The following is a 16,215-nucleotide window of genomic DNA, read 5'->3' as shown; positions in this document are numbered from 1 at the left end:
GCACAAAGACGCAGAGGAGAGACACACGAGAAGCGAGGAGCAGGAAACAAAACGTGTGCAGCCCAGCACCTGTAAAGAAAGACCGGCCTGCCTGTGGGACGTCACGAGATATTCGACGATCGGCCAACATAACCCGGCGATCCAGTCCAGACGGACAAAATAGCAACAGTGGGAGGCAACGCGTGAAATCCACAGTAGGGCAGGGGGACGCCTCTGCCTGCATTTGTGAGTATCGCTTTCCCACTGTTGGGCGCTAGGCGTAGCTTTGCCGGGGGAGGATAACAGCGGCTGCTCCGACAACGTTGCTGGCCCGTGTCTGTTGTTTCAGGGCGGGGCTGCGAGGGAGGCCGTGTGCAGGTGCGGAGAGTGGCTGGACTGCGCGGCCGCGTACCGTCAGGCGGAGATAGGAGCCTCCTCCCTGGTCTGCTGCTGGCGAGTTTTACCATCCCGGAAGAGGAGTTCCTCTCCTGTCTCTTCTCCTGCTAAGGAACATTTGCCGCATGTGTGTGGCTGGACAAGAGGGAATATAGGACTCTGGGGGGGAAGTTTTATCATACAAAAAAACCCCCATTCATTTAGTTTTGGTTTTTAGTGTATAGTTATTCCTGCCGGCAGGGCTTTTAGCGGGTTGCGAACATTATTTTTATTGTGTAGCGGGGATTTTAGCTTGTATTTGGGGGTTCTGACTGTGTTTTACCCTAAAAATAAATGGTGTGTTTAAAGCTGGCTTAGCTTCTGTTCTCCGAGCGCTGACCCACTCACTCCCTTTCTGCTTGTATATATACGGACGTGGTGGTTAAGATTTAGGTCCACCAGTTTAGCGGCTACAAATGCGCACCTGCGGACCACTTACGTGCACCCCTGCTTATAAACACATTTGCATGAAACTAGCCCACTGAATGAGCAATGGGCTGTGAGGTCAGTTCCTTTATTTATAAAAACATAAAAACATGCAGCTTGTGGGGATAGGTTAATTGGAAAATCCAAATCGCCATTAGGTGTGAATGTGCGAGTGAATGTGAGTGCGAATGGTTGTCTGTCCCTGTGTGTTGGCCCTGCGACAGACTGGCGACCTGTCCAGGGTGTACCCTGCCTCTCGCCCTATGACAGCTGGGATAGGCTCCAGCGCCCCACGCGACCCTGAAAAGGATAAGCGGAAGCGAATGGATGGATGAATGGATGGATAAAAACATGTCCAGATGAACAGAATCAACGTTTTGGGATTTACTTACCTGAATGATTGAGCATTCATCAAAACATTTCTTGGCACTGATTTGAGGACACTATTAGGCTGAAAGACAGACTTTCCATTCCATTTAACTTTTTATTGTATTACTTTCAATAAAGTGTTCTTTTTATCATTGAATCCATCTCTCTTGCCAGGATGTGTTTTCAAACCCAGGTAGCTTTTAAGTTAATTTGTTACATTTTCAATCTTTTTATTTCCTAGGGGTGAAATTCCCTTAGGTGGCATTGCCGCAACACATTTACATAACCTCCCTGACTGTACTGCCACAGGGTAAATATTTCTGTTATGTTCTTTTAAGTACAATTACAACACATAAGTAAACAATTGAGCAATACGTCACCTAAACTGGGCTGAGTCTCGTATGTCTAGAACACACTTCAAAGTCTGAAGCCACACTATCAGCAGATGAGCCATGATGGAGTTTGTTCACGTTGCTGTAACTGTGCTCGGTCTTCTGTCTCTTGGACACTCAGCTCCTGTGACAAGATGTGAGAATCTAATCCAGCCTCGTGAAATCCACGGAAATCAGGTCAGACTCTCTCTTATCTCACCTTTCACTTATCACTTTACGCTGAGTAAAATAAGTTTTGAACACGTCACCAAATTTACATGAAATTTACACCAGATGTGGGTAACCACCCATCCAGTCCACACATACAAAGAAGTAAAACCAGCAATGTCCATAAATTAAGGTATGTGTAATAATAAGATGACACAAGGAAAACTATTGAACACATGAAGAAAGGAAGTTGCAAAAAGGCATGGAACGTCATGACACCAGCTAAAATCTATCAGCAATTACAAAACAATCCTGAACCCTGGTGCAAATTAATATCAGTTGGTTCTATTCTAACTGATGGCCTATAAAAAGATGTCTCATTACCAAAGTGTCACACAAACTCCTACTGTAACTGTACTGCAGGTGGAGATGGAGAAAATGACACTAGGGCTGAGGAGGGAACAGCTTAGATTGACTTATTGGGCAAACTTACAGGGTCAGGGGAAGGATCACCCTACACTAGAAGTACTTAAACCTTGCTGAGAGAAAGGCAGGAGGAAGTTAAAGAGCTTTGGATGGGTGGTGGGGGAAGAGCTAGAGAACTTAAATTAGATCAGTTAGACATATGCCAGCGAGTGCCGTGCCCTGCAATCGCTCCACGGATACTTTCTGAAGCAACTGTAGATTTTGCTTTATTGCACCAGAAGAGTCAGGATAGGGCAGGCGGTCTACACTCAAATTCAGTTCAGGGTTACACTGAAAAGTATTGTGGGTATGTGCAAGTATATACAGATGCTTCAAAGAATCCAGCTAAGTCATGTGGGGGTAGCAGTAGTAATTCCGGACTTTATGGTAGAAATTAGGAAGAGGATTAATGATGGATTGTCTGTGTTTACAGGAGAAATGATAGCAATTCTATTAGCGGTTCAATGGGTGGAAGAGTTGAGGCCGTTGAAAGCAATTATTTGTTCAGATTCAAGAGCAGCCTTGGTCAGTCTACAGAAAGGTCATTCGGAAGGTAGATCAGATATTTTAATAGAGATTCAGCAAACTCTTTTCAGAATACATATGATGGGTCTGTCAGTAGTGTTTGTATGGGTCCCAGCTCACTATGGGGTAAGGGGGAATGAAGCAGAGGATAGGTTAGCAAAAGAATAGAATAGAATAGAATAGAATAGAATAGAATAATCCTTTAATTGTCCCACAAGGGGAAATTTGGTTGTAATAGCAGCCAAAAAGACAAATATACTACAAACAGTACACAGGACATGGAACAGAAACATACACAATTTTTCTTACATATTTACATTAAGGACAATGGTTACTATAAACAGAGAGTACTGTACAGTAAAGAAGCCACTAATCATAGGATAGTTGATCTGATAGTGAGTTTTGGTCAGGTGGAAGTTAAGAGTATTATTAAGCTAGAAATGAGGGGTAGATGGCAGAAAAAGTGGGAAGAAGAAAGGTGGGGAAGGTGGTTATATAAAATTCAAAGGTGGGTGGGAGTAAGGAGAGCCACAGGAAGGAGTAGGCGAGAGGAGGTGGTGGTGTCAAGTCTGAGATTTGGACATACAGGATTGAATTCTATACTATTCTTGATAGGGAAACATAATTCAGGGAAATGTGATTGTTGTGGAGAGGAGGAAACTTTGGAGCATGTTATTTTGCAGTGTCGGAAGTACAAGGTTGAGAGGACACAACTGGTTCGAAGTCTCAGTAACATTAACATGAAATTGGATCTTATTAAGTTATTACAAAAGGAGTCGGGGAATAAAAGTTATCAGACTTTGTTTCAGTTTTTGAGTGAAGGAAGATTGTTTGGAAGGATATAAAGTAGGTTGTTTTTAAAAAAAATATTTTTTAAATTTTATTTTATTTATTTATTTTAATCCTGTCCACACTCCATACCAGTGGTGGCAGAAATGCACCATGCAGTTGTTTGCCAACTGCCAATAATACTTACAAGAAGAAGAAGAAGAAGAAGGCGTCACACAAGAAACATATCATGACCTTCATAATCTTATTGTTGCAAAACAAATTGATGGCATTGGTTACAGAAGAATTTCTAAATTACTGAAGGTTCCAGTGAGCACTGTTGGGGCAGGAGAGAACATAATTTCACCATAAAGCGTCCAGAACCAGCTGCTCCCCGCCAGTTTTCAGACAGGGGAGTGACAAGAATTATCAGAAGAGTTGTCCAAGAGCCAAGGAGCACTTGCAAAGAGCTACAAAAAGACTTGAAATCCTTTCAACTGCCATGGCCTGTACGCACGCTCACCATGCAAGACTCCATTGCTGAAGAAAAAAACCTGCTAAAGCACGTTTAAGGTTTGCTGAACAACATTTAGACAAGCCTGTGAAATACTGGGAAAAATATACTCTGGTTAGTTGAGACCGAAACTGAACTGATGCCTTAATACACGCCATGTCTGGAGGTCAAAAGGCCTCACCCCAAAAACATTACACCAAAAGTGAAGTTTGGAGTTGTATGGGGCTGTTTTTCGTCATGTGGCACTGGAATGTTTCATATAAATGGAGGAAGATGAATGGAAAAATGTTCTGCTGCCATCTACCAGGATGTTGAAGATGAAACGCTGACGGACCTTTCAGCAAGACGATGATCCAAACACAGAATTTGAAGACTGTTTGTGTAGAAGAATTAACCAAAATCACACCTGATCGATGCCTGCGGCTAGGAGGCGTCTTGAAGTTGTCATTACCAACAAAAGCTTTTACATGAAGTATTAAATACAATTTCAGTAAACATGTTCAATACTTTTTCCTTCTTTCATTTCTCATTATGGTAAATGGCCTGTGTTTATATAGCGCTTTACTAGTCCGTAAGGACCCCAAAGCACTTTACATATCCAGTCATCCACCCATTCACACACTGGTGATGGCAAGCTACATTGTAGCCACAGCCACCCTGGGGCGCACTGACAGAGGCGAGGCTGCCGGACACTGGTGCCACCAGGCCCTCTGACCACCACCAGGAGGCAACAGGTGAAGTGTCTTGTCCAAGGACACAACGACCGAGACTGTCCAAGCCGGGGCTCAAACCAGCAACTTTCCGATTATAAGGCAAACTCCCAACTCTTGAGCCACGATCGCCCCATCTATGGTTTGATTTCTTTGCATGTGTGGACTGGCTGGATTGTTATCAACATCTGGAGAGAATTTTACGTCAATAGCACCTTTAGAAATGTATGTACTGAGAAATTTGGTGATGTTTTCAATACTTATTTTACCCCTGTATATTATACACCATCTGTTTCAGCTGGTGGGAAAATGGACACAAATAGCAGAGAGCACAGGCATACCTGGATCCAAAATGCTGACGAAGAAGCTTGTGGAGACCGCCTGGATGAACATCACTGCTGCCAATGAGGCTAATACGTTCAATAATTTTCAAATTCAAAAAATGTAATAAAAATGATAAAGCCTTGCCTGAACTGATACTGTTTTCAAATAATCCGAATTTAGAAATCTCTTTAATTTTATCTTCTAAAAGGATGGGCATGTGCTTCACATTGAAAACCAACATGACTTTGGTTAACAACACTCTCAATATGGGTGAGTATTACTGAGGGAACAAACATTTGTATGACCAGATTTAGACTTTGTGCCTAGCATTGCCACAACACTTTCATATTATCGATTGGTGTGTATTTGCACACTGCACCCTTACTAATGCTAAAAGGACATGAAGTGTGGCCATCATCTGTCATCTGTCCACAGTGCACAATTACCAATATTCTGCTGTCCTGCTGAATACTGGCTGCCCTGACTGCCTTGTTATCTACTCAAATAACACCATTGGAAGAACCGCAGTCAAAGCTCTCCAGCTCCTGAGTAAGAACAATGACACACCTAAATAATGTAATGTCAAAGTACTTAAGTATTTTTCATGGTCCAGCTTCATGCATTTAATTTATCATAGCTGAAAGAAATGCTGGTGACTAATTTCCAAGTTAAAACAGTGATTAATCATTGAACAGTGGTTTCCCCTGCATTAATGAATCAAATCCAAACACTGCCCTTTGAAATACCAGTTACAAATAATAGTTGCCCATTAAAGGCATTTTTTCAGAAAACAAATTTAAAAAGAATAAAGCATCAAGAATAAAGTGCAGTGATGTGAATGTATTTGCCCTCTTCCTGGTTTCTCTCTATTTTGTGTACTAGTCACACTTACATGTTTCAGATTGTCAAATAAATTTGTATATGTGACAAAGATAACCCAAGCAAATACAAAACACAGTTCTTAAAGAAATATTTCATTTACTGTGTGAAACTGTAATTGTCTCTAAATCTAACAACTGGTTAGCAAGAACTGATATCAAGCATTTGCAGTGATTGGCAATGAGTCTTTTCTTCCCACTCTATTATGTAGAATCCCTTCAATTCAGCTGCACTGGATTGGATTTTCAAGCATGAACAGATTTTAAAAGCCATTCAGACGTGGCCTTGCTCATGTGCTCATGGCCACAAATTCTCCTTCAATATCATGGTTGCTTCAATTACAGCAAGTGGTCCAGGTCCTGAAGTAGCAATAGCAGTTGTTTCTTTGTGTTTTAATTTTTTTATTTACTTGGTGTCACTGTGTAGGCCCCGTGCTAACACTGTTTCTGTCTCTCAGGTAGGAGAGTTAAAGTGTCTTCTGCTGAGCTGGAAGAGTTTACAAAGCAGGCAGAGTGTCTGAACCTAGAATCCCCTGCTATCTTGGATTCAGAAAAGGGTATGAACCTTTACATAATATGAAAGCTTAGAAACTGCAGTTGAACTGAATATTACTTCTTCAGTCTAATATTATCTTTATACAGTGGCTTGCAAAAGTATTTGGCCCCCTTGAACTTTTCCACATTTTGTCACATTACAGCCACAAACATGAATCAATTTTATTGGAATTCCACGTGAAAGACCAACACAAAGTCGTGTACACGTGAGAAGTGGAACAAAAATCATACATGATTCCAAACATTTTTTACAAATAAATAACTGCAAAGTGGGGTGTGCGTAATTATTCAGCCCCCTGAGTCAATATTTTGTGGAACCACCTTTTGCTCCAATTACAGCTGCCAGTCTTTTAGGGTATGTCTCTACCAGCTTTGCACATCTAGAGACTGAAATCCACTTTTCAGTTATTTATTTGTAAAAAATGTTTGGAATCATGTATGATTTTCGTTCCACTCCTCACATGTACAACACTTTGTCTTTCATGTGGAATTCCAGTAAAACTGATTCATGCTTGTGGCTGTAATGTGACAAAATGTGGGAAAGTTCAAGGGGGCCAAATACTTTTGCAAGCCACTGTACTCTTTATATTTTTGTAACCGCCATGTTTGATAAGTTCATAGATTAAACAAATTTATTCTTTCTCACATGAATGATCTTTATTTACAAATGTCTTCTTGCAGGGTTTTGCCCAGATCCAGCGCTCGCCCCAGGAACAAAGACTATTGATCTGTCCTTGAGCAACATAATGCCTGATGATCTCAACCTATCGGAGAAGCTTTTCACTGAAAGTGGAATGAAGACCATTTTGGACATGGTCCAAACTATTACAAACCCAAACTATTAAAGGAAGACTGACGTGGTCATAAATGTCACTAAGTGTTGATGAAGAAGCCATGTCTGTCAAGAGCATTACCACTAAAATTAAACATGCTAAAAAAATATGAGTGGCCGTCATCTGTCATCTTTCTTCCAAGCAATTTAGATTTAGCTTCACTGAACTGACATAAAAATGAAAATATTCATTTGATTTCTGAATAAATGGCCCCAAAACATTTCTACTTTCTCTATTTTAAGGACATTATAGTGCATGAGTAAATGCCGATCAGGCTCCATAGTGCCAGGCAGCGAGCACGGCCTGCTAGAGGAGATTGGGCCCTCAGGCCACCCTCATGAAGTCTGTTTCTGATTGATTGGTCAGACACATTCACACCAGTGGCCTGCTGGCAGCTCTCATTTTCTTCCTCCTTGCATAAGGGAGGAGATATCGATCCTACTGATCGGTTAAGGACCTTCTATGGCCCTGTCCAGCTCACCTAGAGTAACTGTGTGTCCCCTAGTGTCTGCTCCATCCTCCTGAGTCTGTGCTAGGAGACAGAGCATACCTTCTTGCGATGGCTCGTATTGATGTGCCATCCTAGAGGAGCTAGACTAGCTGTGCAACCTCTGAAGGGTCCAGGTATTGCCTCATATAACCAGTGGAAACACTGACCTTAGCCAAATGCAAAACCAATAACAATACCAGTAATAATAATAATAAATTGAAATGTGAATGTTCTCGCTCTGCTAAAAATTAGACTCAGCATCAGAATCACCTGATAATCTCCTTTGTAAAAAAAAGTTTAACCCGTCAGTTTTGTTAGTCTGAGCAGTTGGCGGGAACGGTGAAAAATAGGTTACAGGTTGTTCGGAATAGTCTCCCAGTTAGCTCCGTCGCTCTGCTTTATGCCCTTCTCCTACCACACCTGTTTCCTTGCTTCCTGCATCCATTTAGTGGATGCAGGAAGCAAGGCAGCTGCGGAGGAGTCCTTCTTCGATGTTCATTGTGGTTGAAATGTGGCCCCAGAGTGTTACCAGATGCTGATTCCAAGATTTTCCATGTAATTGGCTCCATGCAAACCTTCTTGCAGTGGCACATATTGATGTGCCATCCTGGAGCAGCTGGATTATCTGTGCAATCTCTGTAGGATCCAGGTATTGCCTCATATAACGAGTAAAAACACTGACCTTAGCTAAATGCCAAATTATTACTACTTATAATGAAAACTTAAAATGTGAAACTTCTTGGTAAAAATTGCATTGAGCATATCAATACCAGACAGAATGCAAAACTAAATAAAAATTAAAGTTATTTTCATGTATATGTTTATATTATTTTAATGTAATTGGTGGTGTAGACGTGCGATTGCTTCAAGGAACAAGGTAGAACAGATGTACTGTAAGTTCGCAGCATATTTGTTGAATTTTTATGGACCTTTAACAGAGACTGATGCAACAGAGAAAAATACTCAAGAATTATTATAGGTGAGAATGATTAAAACCACAACTTGTATGAGGGGAAAATAAAGCAGCTGTATTTAAGGATGGCTTGACTCTGTTTTTCTAACAAACTGAGCTTGAGAGGTTTTTTTATTTCTCTGGTACTTTGACCTCTTGTGCTGGGCTATGAATTTGTTTGGTACAGTATGCTTCTCATTGAAGGCTGAGCCGGTGTCAACTGGGCTCACACTCAGGTGGGGCAAAGACTAAACCAGCAAAACCTTTATGTACAGAAAAATGTTTATGGTTTACAGAAACAATTGGGACGCTGAGTAGAATATAAACAAAACCAGAATGCAATAAAAAAAAATTGAAATAGCATACAGACAACATACAAGTTTGTACTGTTATGTTTAAAAAAATTGCTATATGCTCAGTGTTGAAAGTCACCAACAAATTGAAATAGGAGCCATGTTTACCTCAGTGTTACACGGCCTTTCCTTTAAAGTGTCTAGTAACTGAAGGCACCAGTTGTTGCAGTTTTAAAGTCCAAATGTTTCCCTTGCTCGATATAGGATTTCAGCAGTGTTGGGCCTCCTTTGTGGATTCCATCATTTATTAAATGAGAATAAGAAAGAAAAGTACTTCTTTGTGCCCCCCTTTCCCTGTTAATGCCCTACATGGCCCACTGGCAACACTTTGTTAGACCCGCCCCTGCACAGTTACCAGCTGTCTGCTACTTAGAAAAGCATCCTGGTGTTATTTGTCTCTCAGAAACAGTTCATAACTTCCCTTTAACTCATTCATGTCACCTAAAAGGTAAACCTGTTTCTCCATCACCTGTTCAGCTCTGATGATTCAGTAAGGACATCTCCTGGTTTCATCTTCATGTTTCCCTCTCACCAGATAACCAAACCGATATCATGACCAGCAGCTTTTACAGCTGTGGCTCCAGCAAACATCAGCTGATACTAGAAAGTAATATTAAATAAATTCTAACAACAGCTGATCAAGCTTAAACGTACTGCTGTTGTTTAGCGCTACATCCACTGGTTTCTTCTTTCTGGCGCAAAGTGGGTGATAAACAAACAATAGAAAAGCCGATCAGCTGATCATTGATCAGTTTCATGATTGAAGTAGAAACGGGAGAGGGAGGGGGAGAGAATGAGAGAAGAAGAGGCAGCTGACAGCGTAAAGACGCAGAATAACTCCAGTTTTTCATTCTAGCTGAAGTCCGGGACAAACTGCATTCCTTTTCACCTCAATACAAAACGCGTAATTTTCTCTGAATACGGAATTATTCCGTTTTTTACGGGATGGTTGGCAACTCTAATAATTAACCTTATGAACAAAATAAAGTTCAACATCAGTAACATCATAGCACCCACCCAGCTGTATAGAAACTCCGTCATGCCAGCTAGTACGCAGTACGGAAAAGTCAGCATAACGGAAATAAACTCCACCTAAACTTGGTTTATATCTGACCCAGATAGACTGCAGGTCATAACTTCTTACCTGAAGTTCAGTTCACCTGACACTCAGACTGGCGGCCACTTCGGGTCTCTCCTCTTGCCTCCCCTTTCTCTCATCCACCTGCTGGCCCCCACCGCTTGCTAATGTTACTGAATCTGTGGAAGCTCCGCGATAGCCACCACACGAAGTAACAAATAACGAGCCTAACTAAATCCCAGTAACGATTAACGCGTTCCTGATTTCGGCATAATAACTAGTTACTGTTCTCGTTACCACAATAATAACATAATTACTGTAACGCGTTACTTAATAACGCGTTAGCCCCAACGCTGGTTATTCACCTCCTATCAAGTTCACAGTTGATAAATGTACTAAATGTGCTAGCAATTATCTTACGTCTCATGAATCTCACACCCTGTAAGTACACAATGAATGTCAACAGTCAAAAACAGGAATTAGCATTTTTCAAAATCATATGTCACCAAGGCCCAGACATCAACCAAGCTATTCAGCCTTGTGGTGCATCTCCTCCCGGTGTGTAAATCACACATATCCATGCAGAGTGATTGAGTTCTGCAGTGCTCCATGTGCCTCTTCCAGATGTTTCCTTGTCTAAATGTGTCACGGCTGGGGCGGCAGTCGTGTGGAGGTGAGGAAGGAAGATCCAAAAGCAGACAGTGGCGGAGGTGCAAGTGGGTTTTATTTACAGTGCACAAATAACCAAGGTGTGGGCAGAACTGAACATAAACCTAAACCGGAAAAGCTAATACAAAAGGAGGACATGGAGCGAGGGGCAGAGAGACGCGGAGCAGATACACAAATGAACACAGACGACGCGACGAGAAACACAGGCAGACACCAACTATAAATACACACACCAGGTAATCAGGAAATGGCACACAGGAGGGCAACACAGCTGGGAGGAATCAGGGCTGAAGGGACAGGGGAAATGTAAACTGAACATACTCACATCAGACAGAGACCTTCACAATAAAACAGGAAACTCAGACACGAGGAACCAAACAAGACACAGAACTAAACAGACAGCTTCACAAACAGGCGGGGTGACACGATAGACAGACAGAGACACAGACGCAGACTCAAAGGCAGACCGAATATAACACATAGAACTCAAACAGTAATAATCAACAACATCATAATAAACTAGAAAATGATAATAAACTGAAAGCGCTGGGTCACCGACCCAGGACCATGACAGTACCCCCCCCTCAAGGGCTGGCTCCAGACAGCCCAGCAGAAACACAAAAACCGACCAAAACAAAACAGAAAACAACCCGACCAGGGCGGGCGGAGGGGGTCCAGGACGGAGGGACAGAGACCAAAAGGCCCAGATGGCCAAGTGTAGGGGGCCGACAGCGCAGGAGGCCAAAACAGTTCAGTTCCGGAGGCCGACCATGCGAATGGCAGTGGCAGTGGGGCAGGTCCGGAGGCCGGCCACGCAGACGGCGACGGCGGCGAGGAAGCAGTTCTGGGGGCCGACCGTGCGGACGGCGATGGCGGCGAGGAAGCAGTTCTGGGGGCCGACCGTGCGGACGGCGACGGCGGCGGGAATGCACGTCCGGGGGCCGGCCACAGTGACAAAGCTGCCGACCGTGCGGACGGTGACGGCGGCGGGAAAGCAAGTCCGGGGGCCGGCCACGGTGACAAAGCTGCCGACCGTGCGGACGGTGACGGCGGCGTGAAAGCATGTCCGGAGGCCGGCCACGGTGACAAAGATGCCGACCGTGCGGACGGTGACGGCGGCGTGAAAGCAAGTCCGGAGGCCGGCCACGGTGACGAAGATGCCCAACATGCGGCCTGGCAGATGACCGACGGTGTTGAGGCGGCAGTTGGGGACCTGAAGGCTGCGTGGCCTTCGCAGCACCAGACGAGACGGAAGCTGAGGCAGAGGCTGGACCAGACGAGACGGAAGCTGAGGCAGAGGCTGGACCAGACGAGACGGAAGCTGAGGCAGAGGCTGGACCAGGCGACGGCGTGGGTGGAGACCCTGACGCTGGACCAGGCGACGGCGTGGGTGGAGACCCTGAAGCTGGACCAGGCGATGGCGTGGGTGGAGCTGAGACCGGACCAGACAAAGGCGAAGGCGGAGCTGAGGCAGGACCAGACAAAGGCGAAGGCGGACCAGGACCAGACGAAGGCGGAGCAGGACCAGGACCTGGACCAGACGAAGGCGGAGCTGGAGCTGGACCAAACGAAGGCGGAGCTGGACCAGACGAAGGCGGAGCTGGACCAGGACCAGACGAAGACGAAGACGGAGCTGGACCAGACGAAGGTGGAGCTGGACCAGGACCAGACGAAGCAGATGAGGCAGAGGCCGGACCAGGCGACGGCGAAGTTGATGGTGGTGAAGCCGGACCAGGCGACGGCGAAGTTGATGGTGGTGAAGCCGGACCAGGCGACGGCGAAGTTGATGGTGGTGAAGCCGGACCAGGCGATGTCGAAGTTGATGGTGGTGAAGCCGGACCAGGCGACGGCGAAGTTGATGGTGGTGAAGCCGGACCAGGCGACGGCGTGGATAATGGTGGTGGAGACTCCGAGGCTGCAGCTGGCGTGGGTGGAGACTCCGAGGCTGCAGCTGGCGTGGGTGGAGACTCCGAGGCTGCAGCTGGCGGCAGCGTGGAAGCCGGAGACGGAGGCGCTGCAGCAGGCGGCGGCGTGGACGAAACAGTGGATGTGGCTGCTGCTGCAGGCGTGGATGCGGCCGCTGGTGGAGCAGCTGGTGGCTGGACGGGCTCCTCGGGCCCCCCAGCTGGCGAAGCAGGAGGCCGGACGGGCTCCTCGGGCCCCCCAGCTGGCGAAGCAGGAGGCCGGACGGGCTCCTCGGGCCCTCCAGCTGGCGAAGCAGGAGGCCGGACGGGCTCCTCGGGCCCTCCAGCTGGCGAAGCAGGAAGCTGGCTAGGTTCTCCTGAACCTCCAGCTGACGAGTCTTGGGACTGGACGGGCTCCTCGGGCCCTCCAGCTGACGAGTCTTGGGGCTGGACGGGCTCCTCGGGCCCCCCAGTGAAAACAGTCTCAGAACCAGTGGGCACTGGAGCCCCTGGCACACACAGGACAGAACCAGCAGGTGCGGGGACCTCTGGCAGAGACAGAACAGAACCAGCAGGTGCGGGGACCCCTGGCAGAGACAGAACAGAACCAGCAGGTGCGGGGACCCCTGGCAGGGACAGAACAGAACCAGCAGGTGCGGGGACCCCTGGCAGGGACAGAACAGAACCAGCAGGTGCAGAGACCTCTGGCAGAGACAGAACAGAACCAGCAGGTGCGGGGACCTCTGGCGGGCACAGAACAGAACCAGCAGGTGCGGAGACCTCTGGCGGGCACAGAACAGAACCAGCAGGCACACAGGCCTCTGGCAGGGACAGAACAGAACCAGCAGGTGCGGGGACCTCTGGCGGGCGCAGAACAGAACCAGCAGGTGCGGGGACCTCTGGCAGAGACAGAACAGAACCAGCAGGTGCGGGGACCTCTGGCGGGCGCAGAACAGAACCAGCAGGTGCGGGGACCTCTGGCAGAGACAGAACAGAACCAGCAGGCACACATGCCTCTGGCGGGCACAGAACAGAACCAGTAGGTGCGGGGACCTCTGGCGGGCACAGAACAGACTGCAGCTGCGCGGAGCACCGACCCTGCTCAGGCAGCGACAGCCGGGTGCAGTCCTCAGCTGGGTTCTTAGCCTCCAGGGGTCCAGAGTCTGCTGGGGGCCGAAACCCAGCCTCTGGGGAGGCCCTGGGGCGAATAACAGTCTCTAGATTAGCCAGTTTCTGAGAAACTAGAGTGGTTTTATTGGGTTTGTCTCTCCGCTTAAAATGGGTGCTAGGAACGGGATTCAAAATGGGTGGCACAGACACAGCCTCCAGTATGGAGGGAGCGGGTGACCGGGCTAATGGAATAGATGCAGGCTGGGCTAATGAACTGGCTAAAGGCTGATGTACTGTTTGAGGTGAGACTGGAGTTGGTAGTGGAGTGGATGAAACCCAGTCAGTTACTGTTTTGGATGTTTTGAAAATGCCAACTTGTGAGAGGTCAGTTACCACGAAGGTAGGTAGGCGCCGTGAACTGTCTCTACTCTCCCCATGAACAGCCCCAGAAAACACAGTCCCAGAAGCACCAGCGTCCTTAAAACTCACCACAGCTGGTCGCACAGGGGTCCCTGAATCCGGCTGTGGGGTGAAGCGCCGGTGGCACGAATGTTTCCTTCCCACCGCTGACGGCTCCGACAGGCAGGGAAAAACCCCTGGGGGGTCGGGCCGTGAAACCTCCGGTGGGTGAATCTGAGACGGCTGCTTTGTGGCGGTCGTTGTCCGTTGTTGCGGGGCAGAATCTTCCGAAGCTTGCACCGCTTCCCGGGCTTTATGCAGATCAGCGATTAAGTCAGTAAATCCCCGGACCTGGTGGAGATAGGGATTTCCGGCCAGGATAGCCTCAATGGCATTTATCCCCACAACCTTCGCTCGTGCATTGGAGGTGTGGGTTACCCAGTCCACCAGGCGTAGGGCGCGTGTGAGGTCGCTCTCCCCGGACAAAGCTGCTGGATCCATCTTGTGGTCGCGTCGTACTGTCACGGCTGGGGCAGCAGTCGTGTGGAGGTGAGGAAGGAGGATCCAAAAGCAGACAGTGGCGGAGGTGCAAGTGGGTTTTATTTACAGTGCACAAATAACCAAGGTGTGGGCAGAACTGAACATAAACCTAAACTGGAAAAGCTAATACAAAAGGAGGACATGGAGCGAGGGGCAGAGAGACGCGGAGCAGATACACAAATGAACACAGACGACGGACCATGACTCAAAATTTCAGCCAGCTTGAAGAAGTATTCATGATGCAAATGAAACACAGGAAAGACCCTCTTCAGAGTGCCAAAGTACGCATGTCACAGTGATGCAACAATAGGTGGTCATTCATCCTTCGGAAACTACTGTCAGTCATTCCCAGTCTCCTGGTGTCTGTGCTGTTCACAGAACCAATATTCCATCGCTGAAATCCCTCTATGCGCTGTCGATTGGAGCTTAGCACGCTCCCTTCATCCTTCAGTTTCTTGTTCCAACGCTGCTGAAGATTGAGGGCAGAGCAAGTCTTACACCCTACTTGTCTTCCTCAACGTCCAATGTCTTTCTTTTGGATTTCACTGTTGTCCACAATCCAGTCTTGATCAAGTGGCACAGCCCTCTGTGGGTTGTCAGCTGTGCTGGAGGTGATCTCTGCTCCTCACTGGTCCTCTTGAAGCCTCTCTCCTGGCCTCAGCTTCCATCTTGTGGACGATCTCCTCAGTCACTTTACCTCACGACACTTGCAATTTCAAACATGACAGCTCTCCAGAAAACCCTCTTTTGGCACATGGTCCTTGCCATATGTCAACTCAACTCAATGAGACATGCACGAGAGAGACATGCACGAGAAAGTTGCACATTCTCTCTTAAACATTCCCCAGGGCTTGTCCCTTAGAGTAGCTCTACTCCAAACCTGTAACCCTGCGTTAAAGAAAAAACATTAGCCAGCGGTTAAATGTTAAGCTTGTTTAACTCCCAGCTCCACCTGGAGCCTGTATCCTAGAAGACAAATCCTGTAAGTTGAAACAAACTTCACATTTGCAAACAACTGTATCATAAGAGTAATAAAGTATTCAGCACCACAGAGACAAATGCAGTTTTCTCCAAATCATTAAACCACTACTATCACCATAATTCGCCTCAAATCATGGATCATCCCATGTGTTCATTCCACATTGTAATCAGTGACTTTCCTTAACTTTGTCACTCCACTTATTTTATGTCTGTGAGCTCAATAGTGGTCAAATAATGAGCCCAACTTTAAACCATTCTGTAATCACTGCATCTCTTGCTTTTCTTCTGTCACTTGTCTGTCTGTGCTGAATCCTTTACAAGCACTCTTAGAGAGAAAACAAATGTCAGCAGTAGCATCTTGGAGGTCAGGCCTAGGTCAACAGACTCCAGAGGTGCTGTAAAAGGTCATAAAGTTAACA

At 46.5% G+C, this 16,215-nt stretch overlaps 1 protein-coding gene across 1 annotated transcript; it reads left to right on the top strand.

Annotated features, from left to right (window-relative positions):
• Positions 1–1,633: 1,633 nt before the first annotated feature.
• Positions 1,634–10,167, top strand: LOC146516804 (uncharacterized). The gene is made up of 6 exons (XM_085163785.1): positions 1,634–1,778; positions 5,029–5,174; positions 5,263–5,324; positions 5,490–5,603; positions 6,391–6,489; positions 7,169–10,167. The coding sequence occupies exons 1-6, from the start codon at positions 1,662–1,664 to the stop codon at positions 7,330–7,332; spliced, it is 702 nt and encodes a 233-aa protein (XP_085019911.1). The 5' UTR covers positions 1,634–1,661; the 3' UTR covers positions 7,333–10,167.
• The last annotated feature ends 6,048 nt before the right edge of the window (positions 10,168–16,215 follow it).

This window comes from Neolamprologus multifasciatus, chromosome 6 (assembly GCF_963576455.1).
Source record: "Neolamprologus multifasciatus chromosome 6, fNeoMul1.2, whole genome shotgun sequence".
NCBI classification, from domain to species: Eukaryota; Metazoa; Chordata; class Actinopteri; order Cichliformes; family Cichlidae; genus Neolamprologus; species Neolamprologus multifasciatus.
This window is presented reverse-complemented; position numbering and strand designations above follow the sequence as displayed.